Below are 27,097 nucleotides of genomic sequence, written 5' to 3'. Positions count from 1 at the left end.
AGCTACCGCCTGTGCCACGGAGGATCTTATGAGACTTGCTATCTATCAGGGATTATTTTCCGTTCTGTAGTGCTTACTTAAGTGTCAGTTTTATATCGATTTGGGTCCTAAATCATAAATAAATACGTAATGGATAAAACGAATGGGGGTGACTGTGCACCATTCTGTATATGAATACCATACTGTAATTTTTTTGTGCTTTATTCAATTGATATTTCCAAAAAATATTTATTGAAATGTTTATAAAATAGAGCTAAATCCATTGCTGATGATAACGACTGTTTGTTGTTTCAGAGTGATGACGCGCGTGCGGGAGTGGGGACTCCAGGACCGACCACTCAACACGGTCCACTTCGAGTCGCCCTCCCACACTGGAACACTCTTGTGTGGCCTCAACACCCTGCGCTCCAAAGGTCTGCTGCTGGACATCACTCTTGTCGCCGAGGGAGAGGCCTTCCAGGTGCGTAGCGCTTTTCTCAAACATCACTCTTTGTTGCCGAGGGAGTAATCTTCCACATTCGTAGTGCTTTTGTCAAACATCACTCTTGTCGCCGAGGGAGAGGCCTTCCAGGTGCGTAGCGCTTTTCTCAAACATCACTCTTTGTTGCCGAGGGAGTAATCTTCCACGTGCGTAGCGCTTTTGTCAAACATCACTCTTTGTTGCCGAGGGAGTAATCTTCCAGGTGTGTAGCGCTTTTCTCAAACATCACTCTTTGTTGCCGAGGGAGTAATCTTCCAGGTGTGTAGCTCTTTTGTCAAACATCACTCTTTGTTGCCGAGGGAGTAATCTTCCAAGTGCGTAGCGCTTTTGTCAAACATCACTCTTTGTTGGGAGGGAGTAATCTTCCACGTGCGTAGCGCTTTTGTCAAACATCACTCTTTGTTGCCGAGGGAGTAATCTTCCACGTGTGTAGCGCTTTTGTCAAACATCACTCTTTGTTGCCGAGGGAGTAATCTTCCACGTGTGTAGTGCTTTTGTCAAACATCACTCTTTGTTGCCGAGGGAGTAATCTTCCACGTGCGTAGCGCTTTTGTCAAACATCACTCTTTGTCTCCAAGGGGGAAATCTTCCACGTGCGTAGCGCTTTTGTCAAACATCACTCTTTGTTGCCGAGGGAGTAATCTTCCACGTGCGTAGCGCTTTTGTCAAACATCACTCCTTGTCTCCAAGGGGGAAATCTTCCACGTGCGTAGCGCTTTTGTCAAACATCACTCTTTGTCGCCGAGGGAGTAATCTTCCACGTGCGTAGCGCTTTTGTCAAACATCACTCTTTGTCTCCAAGGGAGTAATCTTCCACGTGCGTAGCGCTTTTGTCAAACATCACTCTTTGTCTCCAAGGGGGAAATCTTCCACGTGCGTAGCGCTTTTGTCAAACATCACTCTTTGTCGCCGAGGGGGTAATCTTCCATGTGTTTAGTGCTTTTGTCAAACAACACTCTTGTTGCCATGAGAGAGGCCTTCCAGGTGCGTGGCGCTTTTGTTGAACATCACTCTTTGTCGCCGAGCGGGTAATCTTCCACGTGTGTATTGCTTTCGTCGAGCATCACTCTTGTTGCCAAGGAGGAAATCTTCCACTGTGTATTGTTTTTGTCAAACATCACTGTATCTCTAAATGGTAGAGTACATACAGGACCCGTAAGGTGGTTCACACCTGGATGGGTTTCCTGCACATCTGTTCTCTCTTCAGATACTACCCAGGATCTCCTCTTTACTGTTAGATTGTCCTTCAGTGTTTTACCGACTGCTTGACATCTTTGGAACGAAAGAACCACCCGGTATTTTACCGTTGCTCAGGAAATATCTGATTGCTCTCTTGCAATATTTGGGGAGGCTGCTTTCTTGTTCCCTAGATTCCATATTAAATGCATTTAGGTCACTGAAAAAGGTAAAATTGTAACTGATAGATGGACGACACTGGTTAAAAAGCTTTAATACTTTCGATGGTAAGAAAACCAGGAGTACTTTTACATTCCAGTAAATCTACCAATAAAAGTCTAACATATTTCAGCACTTGCAGAAACCACTGGACTGAGCCAGGATCAAATTCGTCTGCTTGGGATTAGAAAGTCTGTGCTGTACCATCTGAACCACTCAGCCTGGGTGTCGACTCAATTTTGTTTCATCTAAACTTTCCTGTAACATAATAAAGGTTGAGCGAAAATCTGAGGAAAGATCTAGTCTTCATTCAGGAATTCAGGTGTTCGCCCTACACCTTTTCACCTGCTTGTTTGGAGCTAAATGTGATGTGTTTAAGTAATCCATAGATGACACAATCTAGACCTAGAAGAGTCATGATAAGAAATTTAAAATCCTTCTCCTCTTTTCCCCTTATTCAGCTCCTGGCGGGTCGGGGTATTTATGGCACTTTTCCTCATTCCTCTCTCCTTCCACCATTCCTCTTCCATAGTTTTGCCCAGGTTTCTTCTTTTTGCACTCCTCTTTATTGAATCAATCCATCTTATTCTAGGCCTCCCTCTCGCTCTCTTTTTCTCTAACTTCATCTCCATCATCTGTTTTTGCTATTCTTTCCTTCTCCATCCTCTTCACACGTCCAAACCATCTTAGTTTACTCCTCTCAATTCTCTCATTTAGGTTTTCCATTCTGACCTTTCTCACATCTTCGTTTCTCGATTTCTCTTTTCTGTCATACTACTTAGGTATTTCATTTTCCTGGCCTGAATTCTACTCTCCTCTGTACTTTTCATTGTCAAGGTCTCAGCAGCGTAAGTAAATATGGGTGCATCATATATTTTGTATACAATGTGTAACAATAAAGTTCGATGAAGTCAGAACGGTTGATCCGGCAACACTGGCGACACACAACGCTGCACCTGCGTAGCAGCAGGTTTTGATCACCTGCTCCCAACGTTTAGTTGAGTATCGTATGTGCGCCGTGTAAGACCTGTTTGGCACAGTGCGTGTTTAGTGCGTTGGTTCTGAACTGCGAACAGGAACGACCAAAAGATCAATGCACAGTTTTGTTTTAAGCTTGGCAAGACACCGAAAGAAACGTATGCGTTGCTGGTACGTGTTTATGAAGATAAAGCACTGTCATTGAAGTGTGTCACGAGTGTTTCGCCCGTTTTCGAGGAGGCTGGGAAAGTGTTTCTGATAACCCCCGTAGCGGAAGACCGGTGACCGCCGTCAGGGACGAAAATATTGAGGAGGCGAGGACATTAATCACGAACGATCGGGGATTAACTGTGCTCATGATAGCGGATGAACTGCAGATTAACCGTGAATCCGTGCGAGAAATCGTTACCCAGAAGTTAGGGAAGAGGAAAACGTGTTCACGTCGTGTGCCGCATCACTTGACTGACGATCAGAAGCAGGCACGTTTAGAGGCTTCACAGGATTTTGTCGAAACGGCGGATGCGACACCAAATTTCTTGAACTGTGTTGTCACTGAGGATGAAACCTGGCATCTCAGGTACGACCCTGAAACGAAACGGCAAAGCTTGGAATGGCGTCCTCCGCGATTCCCTCGTCGGAAGGAGGTCAGAGCCTAAAAGTCACGCATCAAACCAGTTTGAAAGGAAAGAGATTTGACGATATTACTGACATCCAACGAAACGTGACGAGAATTTTGAACACCATTCCAAAGGAAGCCTTTTTGCAAAGTTTCCAGGACATTATACCGCCGATCTCAGCAGTGCATAGTTATGGGAGGAGACTGTTTCGCAGGACAGGAAGGTCACTGTCGTGCATTCTTCATCCATGTTGATAGTACAGGACTATACACCGAACTTTGTTACAGGTTGTATTATCTCTTTACACTTCCTTGGTACTTCCTTATTCCACACAAGGTTTCTTACACTGTGTTACAATGCATTGCACTGTTGCATCACCTTCCTAATCTCCATGTCATTCCTTGATTCACTCCCTAGGTACTTGAAACTGTCAACAATTTCAATCAATCAATCAATCAATCAATCAATCAATCACTACTGATCTGCATATAGGGCAGTCGCCCAGGTGGCAGATTCCCTATTAATTGTTTTCCTAGCCTTTTCTTAAATGATCGCAAAGAAATTGGAAAATTATTGAATGTCTCCCTTGGTAAGTTATTCCAATCCCTAACTCCCCTTCCTATAAACGAATATATGCCCCAATTTGTCGTCTTGAATTCCAACTTTATCTTCATATTGTGATCTTTCCTGCTGTTAAAGACACCGCTCAAACTTATTCATCTACTGATGTCCTCCCACGCCATCTCTCCACTGACAGCTCAGAACATATCACTCAGTCGAGCAGCTCGTCTCCTTTCTCCCAAGTCTTCCCAGCCCAAACTTTGCAACATTTTTGTAATGCTACTCTTTTGTCGGAAATCACCCAGAACAAATTGAGCTGCTTTTCTTTGGATTGTTTCCAGTTCTTGAATCAAGTAATCCTGGTGAGGGTCCCATACACTGGAACCATACTCTAGTTGGGGTCTTACCAGAGACTTATACGCCTTCTCCTTTACATCCTTACTACAGCCCCTAAATACCCTCATCCCATGTGTAGAGATCTGTACCCTATATTAACAATCATATTTATGTGATTACCCTAATCAAGGTCTTTTATTATATTAACATCTAGGTACTTACAATGATCTCCAAAAGGAACTTTCATCCCATCAACACAGTTTTTTTTAATTTCGTGTGGCTATTTCTAGCAGAGTTCAGCCCTTATAAGGCAGACCCTCCGATGAGGGTGGGCGGCATCTGCCGTGTGTAGGTAACTGCGTGTAATTGTGGTGGAAGATAGTGTTATATGTGGTGTGCGAGATCAACACACTAATTAAAACTGAAGGGACTTTTCCTATTTGTGAAACTCACAACCTGACTTTTAACCCTGTTTATCATCATACCATTGCGCACCGTCCATCCCACAACACTATCGAGGTCACCCTGCAGCTGCTCACAATCTTGTAACTTTTTCATTACTCTGTACAGATTATCATCTTCTGCATACAGCCTTATCTCTGATTCCACTTCTTTACACATATCATTGATATATATTATTTATTAGGTTTGTTACGACCCCTGAGGATCACGAGTGACTTGTTCGGTACGTCTTCTTTCTTCCCAATACCTCTTCATTCTCTCACTCCTGCTCTTTCTCTCCGCTTCCGTGATCTATCATTGATATATATATATATATAAGAAAACATAAAGGTTCAGTAATAGTGCCTTGAGGAATTCCCCTCTTAATTATTACAGGGTCAGATAAAGCTTTGCCTACTCTAATTCTCTGAGTTCCATTTTCTAGAAATATAGCCACCCATACAGTCAATCTTGTCAAGTCCAGTTGCACTCATTTTTACCAGTAGTCTCCCATGATCTATCATATCAAATGCCTTAGGTAGGTCAATCGCAATACAGTCCACTTGATCTCCTGAATCCAGGATATCTGCTATATCCTGCTAGAACCCTACAAGCTGAGCTTCAGTGGAATAACCTTTCCTCAAACCAAACTGTCTTCTGTCAAACTAGTTATTAATTTTGCAAACATGTTTAATGTAATCAGAAAGAATGCTTTCCCAAAGCTTACATGCAATGCATATCAAACTGACTGGCCTGTAATTTCAGCTTGATTTCAAGGCTTTGACCACAAATTTTCACAATGCCTTTCCCTTGTCTTTCTCCTCTTTATATCACCATGGTCTTGCTTTTCTCTGTGCTGTTTTTCATCCCATACTTTTTAGTTTTCTTGTTCAGTGCATTAAGTTGTTCTTGTACCGTTCGTTCCCCAGACCACAATATCGTCTGCAAATAGTAATAACTTCATCTTTGTATTCCCATATGCTTCTTTTGTTACTTTACAGTTTTATCGACCAGGTGAGTTGGCCGTGCGGTTAGGGGTGCGCAGCTGTGAGTTTGCATTCGGGAGATAGTGGATTCAAATCCTACTGTCGGTAGCCTTGAAGATGGTTTTATGTGGTTTACCACTTTCACACTAGGCAAATGCTCGGGCTGTACCTTAATTAAGGCCAGGGCTGCTTCCTTCCCACTCCTATGCCTTTCCTATCCCATCGTCGCCATAAGACCTATCTGTGTCAGTGCGACATAAAGCAAATTGTAAACAAGAAATATCCATAAGCATTAGGAACAAAAAAAGAGACAGCTCACTCATGTCTTCATCCAGAATCATTTCTAAACCATTCTGTCTTTCCAGCTGGAAACACAGTTTTTGTACATTGCTTGCAACATTTCTACAGTTTGTTAACCAGTCCCTTTTTGACCATGGTTTCCTACACTTTCTCCCTGGGGAATTTAAAATATGTTGGCAAATTTTGACACTCTGAATAAGTATAAGATGCTTGCAATCGAGTTTTTTATGTCATACAAAAAAGCAGGTCACCTTAAGAAATTAATCACAACTGAAAAAACGTCGCTGTTCATGAAGTAAATATTACTAGACGAAATTTGTAACTCCATGGGAGCTCTCATGCTTTGCTGTTGTATAAGGGAAATATTATGACTTTTTCAGGCGCACAGAGTGGTACTGGCATCATGTAGCGACTATTTCCGTGCCATGTTCACCGACGCCATGAAGGAGTCGAGGCAGAGCGAGATCTGCCTCAATGGAGTGACTGCAGCCGGTATCCGGCTACTACTGGAGTATGCTTACACATCACGCCTTGCCTTAAACCTGGCCAACATCCAGGATGTCCTATCGGCTGCCAGCCACGTTCAAGTGGTTGCTGTCGTTGAGGCTTGCTCAAACTATCTTCAGGTGAGATCGGTGCTGCTGTGTCTCTGAGATTTGAATTTAATTGCACCTTAAGATACTTGTTCTTATTTAATTTAAAAGAAATAGATATATTTGAATAATTTTCAAAAATGTTTGGTAAATGTGGGCAAGATATGGAAGGTTTTTTTTTAAAAAAAAAAAGCTATTTGTTCGGGGCGTCGACCTATAGAGATCTTTTGCCCCTCTTTCCACCATGTGATATGATCCTGCGTGTAATTGGAATGGAGGAAGTGTAGAGTGTTGAATGTGAGGAAAGGAACATTAAGGTCGACACAAACACCCAGTCTCCAGGCCAGGGATATTAATCATTTACAATTAAAAATCCCTGACCCAGCCGGGAATCGAACCCGGGGCTGCCGGGTGACAGGCGGACATGTTGCCCCTTACACCGTGGGGCCAGACAGATATGGAAGTTAGTAGAAATGGGAAGTGGTTACTGGACTTCTCTGCTAGCATGGGATTAGCAGTTATGAATACATTCTTCAAGGATAAGGCTTTTCACCAGTACACATGGGAAGGTAGGGGCACCAGATCCATAAGAGTATGAATTTAGGGAACCTGTTAGGAATGTTTGGGTATTTTTCCATGATACAGACCCTTGTCTGATTTGTAGTGAACTAAGTATCTCTAGGCCTAGGATAGAGATTGTGAAATCTGTCTGTAGACGAATAAGGGTAGAAAATCTTCAAGACGAGGACATTAGACAGAATTATATGGGTAATGATTAGTGAAATGTTCCAAACAGTGAGCAGGTTCAGGATATAGAAAGAGAATGGATGGCATACAGGGATGCTGTAATAGAAACAGCAGGGGAATGCCTAGGAAGAAATCTGTGTAAAGATGGGGAAAAATTGGACATCTTGGTGAATGATGAGGTGAAAAGTATAAGTATAAAAGGATTGTGCATCAAAAATGGCTCAAAACAAAGACTGATGCAGACAGGGAATTATATGTAGATGAAAGAATCGAGCAAAACGAGAAGTAGTCCTGGAAAGATTTTAGTAATAACCTGGAAACTCTTGATCAAGCAGCAGGAGGAAACCTATCTGGACAGTAATAAAGAATCTTAAAAAGGGAGGAAAAAGGGAAATTAATAGTGTTTTGGGTAAATCAGGTGAACAAGGATGATGTGAGATGAATTTATATGGCATGTTTTTACAGCTGGATCCCATTCTGTCGCCAACATCAGTTGAGGAGCTAATCAGGGTGAAGTGAATGATACTTAATGATGAAAACTAAATTGCCAGTTAATTCTTTGAATACTTAAATGTATATGGTTTTATTTAAGTGTTCCAATTTGGGCATAAAATATGTAAATAAATAATGTGTGATATGTAATGTCAAATGCTAAATAAATAAGTGAGCAGAGTTTGTACTAATAAAAAGTTAATGACTGCCATATAATTCATACAAATGCTTTCTATGAATTGTTACCTAATATTTTGTAGTACTGTAGTCCCAAAAATGTTGTGAATAGATTTCTCTAATGTATTGAGTGTTCAGCTTACTAAATATTTTGCTTCTTTGTTTACACAGGCACAGCTGGATCTTGAAAATTGTATCGACATAGTGACGATAGCAGAGACGTACTCCCTAACTCAACTCAGGCGGAGGGTGTATCGTTTCATGAGCGGTCACTTGAGGGAGTTCTCACGCTCTCCAGATTTCCACCGGCTAGCCCCGCAACAGCTGGAGTACCTTCTGAGCTGCGACTTCCCCGTGGACTGCCCCGAGGGAGAAGTGTTGAGGATAGTCCTGCGATGGCTGCACTACGACACCGTGAGACTGTCCTTCGCCCAGAGGTTACTCAGGAGGATCCACTTCTCGGAGATAGCACCTCGGGACCTGGAGGCGGTGCTTCAGCAGACGCTTGCTGGACACACATACCAGGACCATCAGCTGTACCGACAGGTGTGGAAACTGAGATTCTTCTCATTCTTCTTGTTTCGTATAGGCCGACTAAGGACCACGATATTAAATTATTGCATTTGGGGTGGGTATTGATGTTTGCCCAGTATTTGCACATTCTCTGGCCACGTTTCTCCCTTCTTTCTTTTGTTTGGAGGATGGTCTGTTCTGAAACCTCTTTTGTTTGATTATTCTTTTGGGTGGTGCTCGGTTTATGATGATTTCAGTTACTCCCAGTTCCTGTATGTCTTTCTTCATTTCTGTTAGCCATGATGTCCCTATCTTCCCTTTCTTCCAGTAGTTTAGAAGCCGGTAGGTCATCGTAGTTCGGTTCATCCTCGTGACATGCCCATAGAAAGTCAAGATGCCACCTCCTGGCTACGTCTGTGATTTTTTGCTGTATAAATGTATAGCTTCTAGATTGGTCACCTTCTGTACTATCCATCTACTTTGATCGGTCCTTGTATTTTTCTCTTGGACCTCCAGTTTGTCCAACAAACCTTTCCTGTTAAGTATCAAGCATTCTTCTTAAGGGGATAACTGTCTGGTAATGCCTCAGTTTGGTGTTATGAGAGATACATTTCATGTTATAAATGTTCTTGGTCAGTCGAAAAATATTTACCACAAGTTTCACTACATGAATTTACCAGTACTCCCAAAACAAAATTAAAACAAAACAAAGCAAACACCAACAATAATAATAATGTTATTGGCTTTACGTCCCAGTAACTTCTTTTACGGTTTTCAGAGAACCAACAAATAAGTTCATTTTTTAGCTCATGATAATTTTTCTTATTCCCAAAACTTCATTCTAGATGATCTTGCAGCCCGTTCTTCTGCTGATATAACATACTGCTTACGTTTTCATGTTTTAAGTGATAGTTTTGTATATTTGTTGTATAGAATCTTCTTTTCTTCTCTTCTCTGTTTTCAATTTGCTCTGCAGTAATTTTCAATTCATCCAAATCCATTTGTATTTCTTTAAACCAAGTGTTTTTTGTTTTACTATTCCATAGGAAATCAAAAAGCTGTTTTAGGAGTCTAAAATTTGGCAAACGGTATGTGTCCAAGAAATACAATCCTCAAGTTTTTTCATCATGTCAATAATTGATTCACTTTCCTTGTAAATTACTGAATTGGGTAAAAGACTCCACTGATGTTTTTTATTAATAATTGTCCAGAGAATTCTTCTATCCACTTTCTGCAGTTGGTCTGTTGTTGCTTGAGTACTTAGTTTGAATAATGTTTTACTTGCATATGTTGCTTCTGGTTTCATGACAGCACCTACTGAGAGGATTGAGTAGCTCAGTGGTTGCTGTTGCCGGTCCAAAGCCCGGGGAGAGGAGGAGGGTTGGCTCAATGCCGTAAAATAACAACCAGAGAACATCTTGAGGAAACGCACTTTACAATCTTATTTTTCATCATATTATGTATTTCATTTATCACTTTTCCAGATCAGATCTGGAATTGCAAACCCTGACACGTTCAGACTCTTGATCATTGATCAGACAATCAACCTAATATAGGAAATAAATAATAATATATCAAACACATTGCAATTGGAAGATACACATGTTGTGAGATGAAGTGTGAAGTGCACCCTCCTGATGAAGCTGGGAAGCGAAAACAAGCTTGTTGGGTCTGAGAAGGGATGGATGTAGTGATTTGAAGACAGCACTGAGCGAATTTGTGGAGTTTGTCCTTGTCTCCTCTGTCTGTTGTTCACTCATTCACTACTTACTTGTCATTGTGTTTATCGTACTATGTGTTCCTCTCATTTTTCTTTCTGTATGACTTGATTTTAGCTCCCTCATGGTATTTAATATTACTTTTGTCTTTGAATATCTTTTAACATGTATCAGATTATTTCATATTACTTCACAATATTTTTCTTAAAATAGATTTTTTTTACATTAAACATATACAGAAGACTAATTGTGAATTCATGAATTCAGGTCCTGGGCGAGACATGCCGACAGAGTAGGCCTCGGTCCTCCATACCCAGCATGTCCGTGTCGCAAACATCACCTCTCGTCAACTCGCGAGGCATGGAATTGGCTGTGGTCAAGGTCGGAGGATTTGGCATTGCAGGCATTACTAACGAGATCACCTACTTCCTGCCTAGTGTTGGCAAGTGGAGACATCTCACGTCGATCCCACACGTCGAACAGTGCAACTTCGGTACAGCTGTACTAGACAACGACTTGTATGTTGTTGGAGGCTGCTTCAACCAGTCTCTTCAGGTAAGAACTTGTATTGCAAGTTTTCTCATCATCTGAAGTGGTTAAACTCTGGATTATTTGTGTTTGGGGTTATTTGTAGAACCAAAAAGAAAATCAGTAGTGAATTGGCGTTGTTTAATTTGTATATGATTTGGTAATCTGGAGCTATACAGAAAGAGAAATATAGGAAAAACAAAATTTATGCAATGCCCATTTTTAACACTTCGGCCTAAAAAGAAGTTGCTAAGAAACTGTGGGTATGGCACTCAATAGACAAAGGGCACAGGTGCACATCATGCTGGACACCGGCCTGTGGGTGGTGGATGCTGACGAAGAATACACCCATGGTATCCCCTGTCTGTAGTAAGGAGCGACCAAGGGATCTTGTTTTTGGAATCACAAGATTACCTGTGATTAGTACGATTATGTGAGGAACGCTTGTTTGTGATTAGTATCATTTGGGAGGTGGAGCACCATAGGTCCACTTTACCAGTGATTGGTACCATTATGAGTGGTCAGAGACCTGGTTTTTTTTACCCCTTTGGACAACGAGCATCATCAGTATGTATTTTTGCTTCGGAAGCAGTCTCTTGTTCCGTTTCTACCGTTGTTTTAAGCTATTTTATGGGAAGGGTGGGCACTGCGGGTCGGATCCACTGATTGTTTTAAATTCATAATCGATTTTCATTGCCTTTTTGAATTCTAGTCAGTGGATGGTTTTTGAATTTTGATAATGATATCATTGCACTTCATCGCGTACCATTAGAGGCCAATGACCTTGATGTTAGGGCCCTTTTAACAAACATCATCATCATCATGCTGGACAGAGTAGACTGGAAGAAGATTACTTCCAATAGGCCTATATTGGCAGTACTCTAATGCAAGATAACTGTTCCCATGCAGATATCGCCAGCAGGATTCATAAAGGAGTCCAGTTCTACCATGATGTTACAAATCTAAAAGTGTATGAAATGTACTTTCTGCCAATTACCATGTATAGTCTTGGAGACATGTACAGTTACTGACAGAGATAAGATGAAATTTCTCAGGACCATGATTCAGAAAAGTGGATCTGTCTTGTGATCCAAGTCAGCTGTTACTTTTATCCAAGTATTCACATCTTTTTCCTGCGATTCTTCCAATCCTTGCATTCAGGGATGCAGATGCCTTAGATGGTCAGGAAGACCAATCTTGACATGAAACATACCACCACAGTCTAATATATACAAAGGTTCATCCACTTGACAGCTGGAGCAACACTAGCACCTCTAGCGGCGAGGTAGAGGCAAGTTGCTAGCAGACAAAAGGGAACGAATTACCACTACAGTCTAAAATGGTCATAACTTCTGAACCATTCATGCAAATAATGTCCTGACAGGCTTATTGTAATCGTTATGAAATAGTGGAGGAGGTCAAACAATTTATTTCGATGAGGAGTTAGAGGATAATATCGAAATATTTATTTAATCTTAAGGAGTTATGTTTTCTTACCGCGGACTATAACATAAAATTGCTTCTAGAGGGTAAACGATTTGAAACAGGTGTATACTTTCGTGGACTTTTTTGTAGAAGTTTTTATGCTCTACAATTCCTACGCTTACACTTGGGGTCTATCGTTGACGGTTCAGGCAGTGCAAGAAAGCAAGTGACGGACCATGGTAGAGCGCTGGCCTTCTTAGCCCAACTTGGCAGGTTCGATGTCGGTCGGTCGGTCACTTGCTTTCTTGGCTTACGCTGCCTGAACCGTCAACGATAGACCCCAAGTGTAAGTGTACGAATTGTAGAACATAGAAACCTCTACAAAAAGTCCGAGATGGTATATACCTATTTCGAACCGGTTGCCCTCTAGAAGCAATTTTATGTTATAGTCCGCGGTAAGGAAAAATAACTCCTTAAGATTAAATAAATATTTCGATATTATCCTCAAACTCCTCATCAAAATAAATGGTTTTACCTCCTCCACTATTTCATAAGGATTACAATAACCTTGTTAAGACATTATTTGCATGAATGGTTCAGAAGTTATGACCATTTTAGACTGTAGTGGTAATTCGTTCCCTTTTGTCTGCTAGCAACTTGCCTCTACCTCGCCGCTTGGAGCGCTGCAGTCGCCTCGGATGAAAAATATCATTAGAGCTTCGCGACTGTATATTTTAGACTGTGATACCACCACATTGGTTGCACCTTATAGAGAGGGTGGAGGTCGTGGTTGAACCTGGCGTTGTTTACGCTTCTGAAGTTTTTCTGCTTCCCGTCTACGATGTTCACGCTGAAATTGTGCAACAGCAACTGCAATAGTTGTGCGCCAGTGAGTGTGGTCTTCTGCAACGATATACCACTCTGTAATGTAATAGCGAAGTAGAGACTGGAATGGTTTGGGCATGTTAAGAGAATGAAGCCAAACTGAGCAGCTCAAGAATGGCTGGAAGGACATCTGGATGGCAGAAGAACTATGTTTTGTACGTAACTCACTCACTTGATTAAATAATAACATTTATTACATTTAAGACACTTATATAACACATTATAAATACATAATACTGAGTATTGATGGGCAGATGCCCTCGATAACAGTCAGTCACATGTTCTCATCTCCTCTCGCACGAGGCACCCAAGCATAACAGTCTCTCATCCCCTTCCATCCACACCACTTCCGGCTGGGTGCTGAAGGGTGCTGCTATCTGTCCTAAAGTGGTAGCGAGTAACTAGGTGGTCTAGCCATAGCTAGGCCGGAACAACTAGATGGTGGATGAGCCTAGTCCTGTTCCATATAGGCATAGAACGGCTCCAAGTAGATCGGGAGAAGCTACACCTGGACAGGCAATGTCGACAAGTGCTTGTATACTGCACCTGGGCAATTGTGGAAGATTAATTGGTGATAGCAATGATGATGGTAAAGAAGAAATGTAGCTTTTATGGTAGCAATAAACCCTATGCCACTTGACAACAGAATATTGGATCAATTGTCATTGTTTTACTGCAGCTGTGAATGTTGAACTCAAGCTCAGTTTTCTGTTCTTAATTTGTCTGTATGGTCCTTTATCTCTCCATGATGTAAGAAAACTGTTTTAACAATTAAAGAAACTGGAAGTTATACACCACTGCGGTAGTGAGCAATCGTGTGATGTTTGGGACATCACTGCATGTTTTCAATTATTGAACTATATAATTAATTGTGTGGTGGTATGTTTCATGCCAAGATTGGTCTTCCTGTCCATCTAAGGCATCTGCATTCCTGAATGCAAGGATTGGAAGAATCGCAGGAGAAAGGTGAATACTTATATAATCACTGATAGATCATGTTTAAAATATTTATATATATATATATATAGGGTTTTTATCATCCATTTCAATCATCATTTCATTTCTTTGTATCGCGGCTATAACGTATTCTGAACAAACAAATTATTGGGTAAAGTATTTCAACATCATTCATATTAATAACTTGCAGTAAATTTTCCAATAGCCGTTGTGAGGTGACCAGAGTCAGCAGGCTAATTTCAGCCCATTTCCAGGAAAAGTACGTCATCTAGGTTACGAGAGACCTCGCCCTCTCCACCTCAAGCTGGAGAGGACATTCTTATTCTCACTCTGAGACACTCTTGGAAGACACTCTTACTACGATTCTACGTCTGCACATCGGAGAAGATTTTAACTTAGTTCACTTCGCATCTGAGTATATACTACTCAAATGTTACTCTCATTGGGACTTGTTATCTCAATGACGAGAGGTAGTCAACGGGAGACAGGTTTTGACTAGTATAGGGAAGGAGAACTTTTATTACGAATTTAGCTACGCTACTGTTCTGTAATACGGAAGAATACAAGTGTATTCTCTCCATGAACATAACCCATGGTAGTTTTGCATTTAAAATTAGGACTCATTACGACTTTATGTAAGGAGTACAGTAGGAAGTGTTAAAGACAGGAAATGTAGAAGTAGGACTGGAATCCAACAACAGATGAGGCAGCTGGTACGAGAGATCCACACATCATCAGCTTCAAGACAACAGAGTCTACATATGGTGAGCTTATGGCGTAAGTTACTGCAAGTCTTCACGCAACAGTTCATTTTCTTAGAGTTAATTTCATTCAATTTTTCTTTTGCTTCCGTAAGTTCAGATTTTGTTAATACGCCGTTACGTCACTTTTTCATCCTAATAAATAGCTTTTCTCATTTGTATGTTCTGAAATTATTATTAATGATCCTTAAATTCCAAGTTAGTGTACTTAGTGAATTTGTGTCCCATCACCCTACCCCTGAGAGTTTTTTTGAGTCTCATTACGTATTATTATTATTATTATTATTATTATTATTATTATTATTAACTTTCGTCTTCAAGCCATAAACTTGAAAATGGCGCCCATGGGATACTGTTTATGGAGAAACAATGACATATCATATATTTATTTTAATATTAAAGTGACCCACAATGGGTCTGTGAAGTCATCTTCCAGTTCCACCAATGACTTGTAGACTGCAATCTTCGTCTCAAGTGGTGTCAAACTCGAAACCGAAATAGCATGACCAGAATTCTGTTTGTCTTCGTTGGTTTCAAAATTCACTTTCTTCTTGCTGCATGGTTTTACTGCAACTTGTACTCCGTCCACATCTCTCTCCGAAATTCTTTTCCACACGAATCCCTGGTCCTTTTTTTTTTTTTTTTTTTTTTTTTTTTTTTTTTTTTTTTTTTTTTTTTTTTTTTTTTTTTTCAGTACATCTAAGGTATTTAAATCTAGGATCAAGAGCATTAGCTATGGTATGTCTTCAAATTACACCAGTCATTTATCCTAGCTATAAGATCTTCTACAAGAATCTTTTTAAAACTATCTATGTACCCATAATCTACGTGGGAGCAACGTAAAGAGAATTACCGCAGGCACCAATACTTATCACGTAGTTGCTACCGCCAAGGTGGTCTGATATTTCTAAGCATGGCTTAAGACACCCACACACTCATTTAATCCCTTTCATGAGGATCTCAAACATGAAATATGTGCTGTTCCATCAAGCAGTTATGTCCTGTTTTAATTTATAAGCATCAAGGCCTTTTCTTTTAAGTTTTTTATCAAGCTGATCTTCTAGATAGGGGCTATGTTTAAAATATCCCACTATTTTCCTGCACTTTGAAAGTAATGTTCTGATAGCAGCATCATTGATTGCTTTATTTAAATTTAATTGTATATTCATTTATAGGAAGGGGAGTTAGGGATTGGAATAACTTACCTAGGCAGATGTTCAATAAATTTCCAATTTCTTCGGAATCAAAAGGCTAGGAAAACAATAGATAGGGAATCTGCCACCTGGGCGACTGCCCTAAATGCAGATCGGTAGTGATTGATTGATTAAACGAATATTTGCCCCAATATGTCCTCTTGAATTCCAACTTTATCTTCATATTGTGATCTTTCCTACTTTTAAAAACACCATTCAATCTTATTCATCTACTAATATCATTCCATGCCATCTCTCCAATGACAGCTTGGAACATACCACGCTTAGACATTAAAATTATATGTATTTTTCACTTGTGTATTGATTAGGTGTATATTATCCGCACACTTTATCTTGGCGCATTTGTGTACGGGGGTGAGGAGTAAGGAGGGAGCTGTCCCGGTATCGATAGTGTTGCCTGGTGCTGCCAACTGAATGAAAATGAAATCTGAATTGAATCGAGAATATGATCGATCGATATGAAATTTCTAAACCGTTATCATCTTAAGCCAACAACTATGTCACATACGCATTATATAACATTATAAAACATTTCTCGATGCGAATCTTGTTCCTAGCATGAATTTTATACTTTGGCTTTGTTGTGTAAACAACAGTACTAGTACGTAAAGTGTACGCTAGCTGTCGCACAACGATGCTTAAGCGATTCATAGTTCGTGTTTCAAAGGTTGGCAGTACGAATCTCGAAGATCGCCGAGGTCGACCGATTCAGCACTAGGGTGTAAATGCACCAAGATAAAGTGTGCGGATAATACTTTAAATAAAAATAAAGTTCTTAATCAAATTACATCAATACAGACCATTAAAATGAAATTTGCAAGTATAACGTATTGCTTAGTCGAGCAGCTCATCTCCTTCCTCCCAAGTCTTCCCAGCCCAAACTTCGCAACATTTCGTAACACCACTGTTTTGTCGGAAATCATTCAGAACAAATTAAGCTGCTTTTCTTTGGATTTTTTTCCCAGTTCTCAAATCAAGTAAATGCCCTGAAAGTGTCCAAAATTTATTTCATGCATTTTCGAGCTTCCCTTTTTTTTTTCATTCGTGAAGCACCTAAGTTACTATGTTATATTCGTCAAATTCCCAATTGGACGAGTACCTTTCTGATTACAATATTGTGTGTTTTAGTTTGAATATATCGAGTTGAGATTCTGTTTGTAATTCCCACAGGAGAACATCCATCCGTTTGGTTTCCGCTACAGTCCTCGGTACAACAAATGGACAACGATGGCTCCCATGCAAAGGGAGCGATGTCGGTTCTCTTTGAATGTTGTATCTGGATGTCTGTATGCCATCGGCGGGGCCAGCGAGGAGGATCTGAGCGAAGAGGAGACGAGTCCCTGCGAACGTTACGACCCTCAGACGGACTGCTGGGAGACACTCCGGCCCCTTCCAGGTTTCCGAACCCAGCACGCTGGAGCCACTTGGCCTCGGCAGGACGGACATTGGCTGTTTGTGTCGGGTGGACTAGATCGAGACCTCGTTCTGAGTTCCGTGCTGCGGTACGATGCAGAGACTGACGCCTGGGAGCAGCGTGCCCCCATGTTGACTCCTCGAGCAGATCATGTGATGTTAGTGCTGGGGGAACGCTTGTACGTGTGTGGGGGGTGGTTTGAGGATCTGGACACTGGGAACAGAGTGTTAGTGGATACGATAGATGCCTACGATGTAGAGACAGATCACTGGGAGGTTGTGACCAGGATACCTACTCCTAGATACCATGCTGGGATAGTCGGTGTTGATAACAAGATCTTCTTTATTGGAGGGTTCCTCAGTGATGCCATGTTTGATCGAGCAACAGGTAAGTTTTCTGATCTCTTAAAATATTCTTGACCATGTGACGCTGTTCATCACAGCTGTTGACTGAACAGTTTTTGTTTGAGAATGTTTAATTCCACTATATTCATTTACACATCCTCTGCCTTATGCTAGGCCTTGCCTGGCTTCAAATGTTACGATGGAAGCTACACTTTTCAGTGTTGACTTAGTTAATTTTTTCATGGTTGTATTTCTTACAAAACAAGAACTCTTTAACTGTGCAATTAAGAAATTTTTAAAATATAAAAAAGTGGTTATTTATGTATTCAGAGTGGCATTCAACATACAAACTTATGAAAACCTTTCATATATTGCACTTGTAGTCCATTCTGTGGTTTTTGATTCATAAAACTTCTTTTTTCAACCTATTGAAAGGTAAACAAGTATATTTTTAAACATTTGCAAAGTAAATTCATTTTTTAGAAGAATAACTGTGGTCATGATCATTAAGGCATCATCATGCTTATATAGTCCAACATAGTGGTTAGCCAGTTCAAGTCCTGTTGGTCAAAAAATGTTACGATCAGAACGTTCGCCGGCAGGATAGGAGAGGTGGTGGTATACAATTGTTAATCACTAGATTGCATACCAAACATCTGGATTCAATTCCAAACCTCTAAGCAGTGTTCCTACGGAGTGACAGCATGTGATGCTGTTGATGGTGATTCGTCCATCTGATGGACCTTGGTGCTATTTGGCAGGAGTAGGCTACTGTATATGCTGGCACCAGGCTCCACCTTCTCCCTTCCTATTACACAGTACGGTGGTGAATTGCTCTCTGACACAAAATATCAGTTACCATGTTTTTGGACGTGCCGATCACGAAAATAAATTATTTTTTTCGTATCACCTAACATTCATAAATTTCATATTACGGATTGAAGAGCAATGTAATGTAAATAAATGTATTGAACAGGTGGAAACCTTTTAGATTTTGTTTTACATTATCACCTAACATGGTGATGTTTCACAATGAATCATCTTTCAGAAAGTGCTGTAGAGTGGCTGAAATCTTGTCCTGGACTTACGAATTTGTTGTTATAATCGCCATACGATTAAATAAATAAATAAACTTAATCTGGTTGAGATATTTGTATCGCACCCTATAGCAAGACTGTTGCTTTCGTCTGGAGCAACTTTCTTATCATATCTCTTGGGTTTATTACTTTAAAGGAATGTTAACCCCCCCACAGTAACTTTCTAACATCCCCAGTAAATTTGCAACATTTGTATTAGTGTATAATTTTGTGTTAGTGTTGACATTCATTGTTTTTCATCTTTATGATCCGGCGTTATAATGGATAAAACATTAAATAATACGTTAGAATCAGATGTAGCCCACCAGTTACATTGCCTGCTTGTAATTTGTTAAGTACCATTTACTACTGTGAAATGGAAGAATACATGAGCCAATAAATTTTACCATGGCATGGTTTCAAACTTTAAAATTTAATTTACACAAAAGTAGAAAAATTGACATCTATTGTTTTTCCCCTGTATCCTTCAAAATGATAATTTTGTGTGGAAAGATTAATGGCGTGAGTGAAATGAAACTAACTTTGCTCTCAACTGGTGAATAACCTTAATGTGTCTTGATGAAGGGAAAGAGTCTTGTAACCTATTTATGACTATTAAGTGTTGCTTAGCTTTCACTATGGAAAATTGGTCTGCATATCAAAGTAGAACTTCCTATCAAAATAAACAGGCTTGCAAATATGGGAGCAAAATAATTTTGTGTGAAATGACATATAATTATATACAATTATCTGTAAAAATTCACATTTTGTTACACTCTTAGTTTTATAAGTAGAAATGGGAGTTATAGGCACGAATAGGTTAGAATGCAAATGTATTTAACCAAGTTGCAAGTGTCGCATACCCACACAACGGTTCTGGAATGAAATTGCACAAATATTAGCAATCTGGACTATCAGAACTCCTAACGTTCGTGCAACTCATAGTTATGTCTTTCTTATTCTTTCTTCCTCTTTATTTTTCTTCTAATTCCTTGCTTTCGCTCTTTCAGACAAACAATTTCAGCTCTCCGTTTTGGAAAACAAACTCACCATTCAACACTGTACCTTTACGCAAGTGTGTCCCATTTGAATATTATGTATTTCTGTTTACATTTCATCAGTTGTAACCTGGTATTAAGAAGAACTTTCTAGGTGTCAATATTTTGAGTATTAAAATCGAAGCTTTCAAGAAGTGTAACCTTTTAAACTGTGATGAACATTTTTAATAATCTGGCGTAGCACCAGAATTTAACAAATAATATAGTCACACGAACCTATGTTAATCATCAAGAATGTTTTGTATTCAATATATTTTTAATTGTCTTGTATAGAACTTCGGCAGTACATTCTTACATTGTGATTTTTAGCTTGTATAACGCTTATTTTATTACTGAATGTTGTATCTTAACATTATAATTTTCAGTGAAGATGGTCTCTAGAGAGACCGAAACTAGTGCCAAATCTACGTAGGCAAGTCAATAAGTATCTGCAATTTTGCTCTAATTGTCTTTAGGTTGGCTCTATGGCATTGTCTGCTCACCAGGCGCTAGATGGCACCGTTGTCTATGTCTGGGGTAGGTTTCAGCATTATCAGATCAGTACAGCTTTGCGCTGTTGTGATGTAAAGGAAAAACAGCGTTCTATAATCCTTTTTTGTGATCTGAGAGTGTACCAGGAGCGGAAATTCATAAAAGAAGACTTTCAGCGTGATACAGGGACAATGCTTTGCCACAGCAGTGTTTACCAATGGATTGAACCGTTCAAAAGGGGTCGCAACAGCATGAAGAATGAGGAAAGATCTGGGCGTCTATGTGCAGCCATAACTGATGCCAACATTGAACAAGTGCGTGTATGGTCCTGAATAACAGATGAGTGACTGTTGAAGACATAGCTCCGATCAACAGGTGAAGGACCGGGTGAGTTGGCCGTGCGGTTAGGAATGCGCAGCTGTGAGCTTGCATCCGGGAGATAGTGGGTTTGAATCCCATTGTTGGCAGCCCTGAGGATGGTTTTCCGTGGTTTCCCATTTTCACACGAGGCAAATGCTTAGGCTGTACCTTAATTGAGGCCACGGCCACTTCCTTCCCGTTCCTAGGCTTTTCCTATCCCATCGTCTTCGTAAGACCTATCTGTTTTATCAAAAATTACGACTCAAATTTTAACATAGAAGTCAAATTACAGTTGTTTTTAATAAACTGGAACTTAGAAAAAAAAATTAGCCAAATTTTCAACATTTTGAAAATTTGGCTATTACTGTGTTTTGGCCGTCAACGGCTTTAGAATTAACGGTTATTCCAATTTTAGTGTAGTCATTCAGATTGTTAAACTATCAATGGGTTCACAAATTCCTTTGTTTATGTATTTTACACTTAATTTTAGAATTATAATTAAGCACAAATTTGTCAAAGAAAATTAAAAAATGACCTTGAGATGATTACATAGGCTGAGCATGCTTGAAACCGAGCAAAACCTGTCCCTATAAAATAGTGTTGTAGCATTATGATTTTCTAACAATATTAAATCAATTGTATTGTAAAGGTGGAATAAAGAACTCAATGTTGTAAGCATATTAAGACCTATCTGTGTTGGTGCGACGTAAAGCAAATTAAAAAAAAAAAAAAATCAGGTGAAGGAAGTGGTGCTGCACAACCAAAAACTTTTTTTGCAGAGGGTATCAGAAAGCTTGTGAAACGGTGGACCATGTTGACTATGTTGAAAAATATCTATAAAAAGTGTACTCTTCTTCTATATATTAAAATGTTTTATGAAAACTAAAGTCAGTCAGTCCGGCTATTCTGTCTGGTCAATTTCCTTCATTTTTCTTTAACTGAAGGGTATTCATTTATTTGTGTGATGTATTTTCAAGTGTTTTGTTGACATAATATTACAGTTTATTACCACAGCAGCCAACGGCTGTAGCAGTGTTGAAACACCGGATCCAGTGAGATCTCTGAAGTTAAGCAACATTGGGCGCGGTCAGGAGTTGGATGGGTTGCCACGCGCTGTTGGTGGGGGGTAAGGGAATGGAGGAGCGGAAAGGAACTGGCCACCCTACCGCACGTAAACTCCGGCTCAGGAACACCTCTGCAGAGGTTCGGACCTGCCTTCGGGTAGAATAACCCTTGCCTACCTATTGCCACAGCAGATCATGTGCTTTATTTCATTAACTGAAAACTTTGCAAATACATCCGTGAGGATAGTAACTAACAACACCATACTTTGTACATTGCGGGCGGAACCAGCGGGAATCTGCTAGTTTTGTAATAAATTGTAAAAATTGATTGCAGATACTTATTGACTTGCCCTCGTATGTAATTATTGTTGCAACAAATGAATATTGAATAGGTGGAAACTGTTTATCTCTTGCTTTCACATTCGACACAGTTTGTAGAAAGAATTGTTACACTCCACATTACAACAGTTGTCCAGAAGACCAAAGTAGTGTAATGTTTATTGGTATAATCAGTACTGCAGTGTATGATTTATTTTTCTTTCCCAACGATATGGAGAAGAACGATAAATGATTGTAATTATTTTGTTTGCAGCCATCATAGAGAGTTACAATTTGGCGACAGACACTTGGACAACAGGCGACAAGTATCCACAAGAGATCTGGGAGCACACCTGTGTCACACTGTACATCCCCAGGTGTCGCGACGACATGGAGGTGATGGCAAGTAACGAGGGACGGACATAACAACGGTCTTAAATTAATTGTGAAATTCAGTCAAGCTTTGTATGTTTTTACATGTTTGTTTGTTAATTTTGTACTTATTTATTATTATGTCTGCTGTAGAACGGTTGAGGGGACCAGTGCAATTGTCCGAAGCTTTCCTGGCTCAATAATTACTATTATTATGTGTACTGAATTTCATTGTTAATTTAAAGATGACTGTACTAATTATTATTATTGCTGTCATCTTATAAGCTGTGGATAAGTGCAACAAAACCTGCAAGAAATGCAGACCTTTTGAGGATCATTAAATTTTTACAATTATGTCAAAAATGTGTTTTTTGTAGAGCATTGGGAAGGTATTTCTGTTGTAGGGGAAAACATTTTCACAAAAGATGTAGTGTAGTTCTTCAACTCTCAAAAATTTGAGTGGAAAATATTCCAATTTATTTATATTTATTTATATCATGTCAGAAGCATACATATATTTAAAATTAAATATAAAGAAAACACATTAAACAATATAAATACTTCAGTGACGAAGAGCCACATTAAACTGTGTGAGCCCAAAATCTTGCAACATCAAGTGCATTTGGCTTCGCTTTAACCAGGTCTTCTGTTGTGCAGCTGAATGGGCATGAACTACATTGCAGCAGATGGGTTGTGGTCTGCTCTTCTCCACATACACACAAGGTATTGTCCACTTCGAAACCCCATTTCTTCTGGTTTTCCCTGCACCGCGTAACACCAGAGCGTAGTCTATTCAATGCTCTCCAATTCACCCAATCTGTGACATGGCCAGGAGGGAGTTCCTCTTTTGGGGTCATCCATTGACTGATCCTCGTATGTTGACTCCTGACGCGCCATTCTTGAATTCTTGCTTGCTGCGCTGTTCCTGCAAGTGTTTTGGTTATTCTCAAGAAGCTTTTCCTAGACTTAAGCCGCTGGCGTGGTGGCTCATATCCAAACAAAGGGTGGGCTTCCGAGGTAAACACCTTTCTCTTTTTTTTTCTTGCCTGCCACTTCACGGTGGATATCGGGAGGTGCTATCCCTGCAAGGCAATACACTTTTTCCAAAGATGTAGGCCTCAAACATCCAGTAATCATGCGGCAGCTTTCGTTGAGTGCTACATCAACTGATTTGGCATGGCAAGATTTGTACCACACCGGGCATGCGTATTCAGCTGCGGAATAGCTGAGCGAAAGGGCAGATGTCCTCGCTGTGTCTGGTTGTGCTCCCCAAGATGTTCCAGTTAGCTTCCAATGATGGTAACCCATTTTTGCTGATTTTATTTATTTGTTACCGTAGCTGCATAAAAATGGTAGGCCCCATTATACGCACCTTGGGCAAAGAATTAGTCGCCCCCTCAAGAACATACTGAATATCGGGTAACACTGCCACTGCCGTGGGTAATTGTCTGGATTCAGTGGGTAAATGAATAGCAAAATATTGCACATCGAGGTGAATCCTCCCTCTCGTCAGGAAATTCCGCAGTTCCACCAAAGTATGAGGATGCCGATGTTAGCGTTTCACCTGCTGCTCCAAATAATCCCCAAATCAGCAGACTTTAAGAGCCAATCCGGTTGTGATAGGGTGACTTCTCAAACCATGCATGCGTGTACGTTCAGTTGTCATCTTGGAAGGTGGGAGTGTCCACAGTATAAGGCAATACCTTCTCTCTAAAAATGTCCAGATACATGTACTGGTTCATGTTCAATCACCTGAATGAGTTGGCCCAAATCGTAGTATGAAAATATACCTCCACACCATGGTAGGACCAGTTCCCTCTTAGACCACACTGTCTACACACTGGGAAGAAATGTTTCATTGAGCCGTTAGTGTACTCTGAACCTTGCATCATAGGAAATATGACAAAATCGCTACTCGTCGGACCACACTGCACATTTCTGTTTTTTTTTTTTTTTTCCAGTCCACTGTTGGTGTTATCGAGCCATTGAAAATGAGTGGCTTTATGTGCCACCATGAGCCTGGCCTCTTGCATGTCCATTGCATGCAATTCCCTTCTCAGTGTTTGTTGAGAAATTGGTTGGGATGGACCTTTATTCACAGACTGCACCAATTCCTGTTGGGTTGACAAGGCTTGTCTCTGGATTGGATCATTTTTTGCGACCGCAATTTTGATGCAGCGTTTAGTGCGCACACACGCATTGTACACTGTTCCTTGTCAACAATCTATGAATCGGACAACTTAGTTCACTATGTGCCCCCATGACTACGCCCAAATACAGTAGCACCTTTTTGCCAGCCTGTCGCATGCTTGTCTTGATACCTTTTTATAGACAACTTACTGGCACATTGCTCCATGCCATTGTCATACGTCGGTGGTGAGGAGTTTTGTGGCGCATTGTATCATTGCCATGCCATCCGTTGTTGTTGTTGTTCATCAGTCCATGGACTGATTTAATGCAGTTTCCATAGCTATGCTATCCCATCCTAACCTTTTTAATTTCTACATACCAGTAACTACTACATCCTCTTAATACAGTATGTTTGTCATATTTATGCCTTGGTCTACCCATATCGTTCCTACCTCCTACACATCCTTCAAAAAACAAATTCCAGAGAGTCTCAAGATGTGTCTCATCAATCTCTTTCCTCTTTCTGGCAAAATTTTGCTAAATCATCCTCTCACCAGCTCAGTTTGGTAATTCTTTATTTGTGATCCAATTTACCCATCTCGCTTTCTGCATTATTCTGTAACACCACATTTTAAAAGCTTCTGTTATCTTTCTTTCTGCATACCGTAGTTATTGCCCATGTTTCACATCTATACAGTGCCACACAAAAATCTTCAAAAACATCTTTCTAATATGCATGTGTGTTTGAAGTGAGCAAATTTTGTTTGTTAACAAAGGCCTTCTAGCTTGTGCTCCATACTTTTTCCATCATTAGTTACTACTCGGGTAACTACCTGTATTCATATACTTCCTTTAAGACTTCATTTCCTGCATTACCCGACTTTATTCGACGGCATTCCATTATTTTTTTTAAATTTATTAATTTTTATCCTGCATTCCTTGACACATACCGTTCAGCAAATTATTTTAAAAATCTTCTGTAGACTCACGAGTTAACCATGTCATCAGCAAATCAGAGTTTTGATTTCCTCTTCTCAAACTGTGATTCCTTTTCCAAATTTGTCTTTGATTTTCTTTACTGCCTGTTCTGTATAAATATTGAAAGGGAGAGCAGATAAATTGCAGTCCTGGATTGCTGGTGCTTTTTCGTAGGTCTCAATTCTCATCACAGCAGATACCATCTGTATTGACATTAACGGACTACTGTGTGTTGATAAAGATCTGTATTCTCGAGGTGCTGACTGATTTTTTTGTTCGGGGAGCTTACGTTGCATTGTTCCTCCAAGGTTATTTTTCAGACTTGGCAACATATACAAGACCTGTTGCAAAAGTAAACTAACTTTGTGAATGGTTTCTGGTAAGTGATGCTGTATAGTGGTATTCTTCATAAGCAACGAGCTATTTGCAGTGAATTTCTGAAACAATTACGTATCTTGTAGTAGCTATTGGTTTGCAAGTTTTAGACTATGTGTTTGGGCTGATAAGATGTCTGAATATTATGAGTAGCAAATTAGCACTTACTTTTACTTCAAACTGGGGGAAACATTTATGGAGATGAACCAAATAATGACTATTTATAGTGATTGGTCTAGGCCGAAGAGAGCATGGCAGTTCCAGTCTATTGTGAAAGTGTTGTTAACGGTGTTGTAAACTGTAAATTCCCACCGGTGGTTCATAGGGTGACAATGCTTCAGTTCGTGCATTGCTGTTGATTCATGATTTTTGATGAACACAAAGACAACTGTGCTTCTCCATCCACCCTACTCGCCTGATCTAGCCCCGGTAAAGTTTTTTACTATTCCTCAAATTCACCCTGAAAGTATTAGACTATATCAGTCAGTTGGAACTGAAATCACAGTTGGATGTGTGCAGGATCCCCAGAAATGCTTATTAGGAGCTTCTATAGTAGAAATGTTCTACATGGTAGCTTAAGAAAATAAGGTAACAAGATCTTGTACTGAGAAACATTATATTACTGGGAGATAAAAGGATGCACAATAGTAGGGCTCTAATATGCATTACTGTTCAACATAGTCTGTCCAAGCACTTGTTCCAGTAATACACCAAGGTATCAAGAAATGGAAGAAATGTGCATCCTGCTCCTTGGAGCCTCGTCATGACTGCATGCTGAACGGCCCAACCTTCAACGGTTCGAAGAGATGGAAATCACTGGGTGCCAGGTTGAGGATTTAGGGAGGGTGATCCAGTACCACCTACTGGAAGCTCCATAACAGTTCAAGCATGCTGTTTGGCTTTTTTGTGAAGCAACACAATGCCTGTGAGAGAAGTCCAGGACGTTTTCTGCGAATTGCTACCTGCAAATGAGTAACTGGGAGCATTCACTCTCACTCCCCTAGGGAAATAAACCATCTGGATCACCCTCCA

The 27,097-nt window shown here is 40.1% G+C and overlaps 1 protein-coding gene across 1 annotated transcript in view; it reads left to right on the top strand.

Annotated features, from left to right (window-relative positions):
• LOC136884684 (kelch-like protein 26) overlaps window positions 1-22,965 on the top strand; it is a 121,873-nt gene extending 98,908 nt beyond the window's left edge. The window contains exons 2-7 of the mRNA XM_067156951.2: window positions 295-460; window positions 6,476-6,721; window positions 8,276-8,650; window positions 10,603-10,890; window positions 17,276-17,906; window positions 22,485-22,965. Coding sequence (XP_067013052.1) covers window positions 299-460; window positions 6,476-6,721; window positions 8,276-8,650; window positions 10,603-10,890; window positions 17,276-17,906; window positions 22,485-22,636 — 1,854 coding nt within the window. The 5' untranslated portion in view covers window positions 295-298 and the 3' untranslated portion in view covers window positions 22,637-22,965. The remainder of the gene's footprint in view (window positions 1-294; window positions 461-6,475; window positions 6,722-8,275; window positions 8,651-10,602; window positions 10,891-17,275; window positions 17,907-22,484) is intronic.
• Window positions 22,966-27,097: the final 4,132 nt, after the last annotated feature.

Source organism: Anabrus simplex, chromosome 13 (genome assembly GCF_040414725.1).
Source record: "Anabrus simplex isolate iqAnaSimp1 chromosome 13, ASM4041472v1, whole genome shotgun sequence".
NCBI classification, from domain to species: Eukaryota; Metazoa; Arthropoda; class Insecta; order Orthoptera; family Tettigoniidae; genus Anabrus; species Anabrus simplex.
Note: the sequence above shows the minus strand (reverse complement) of the source record. Positions and strands in the feature narration are given on the sequence as shown.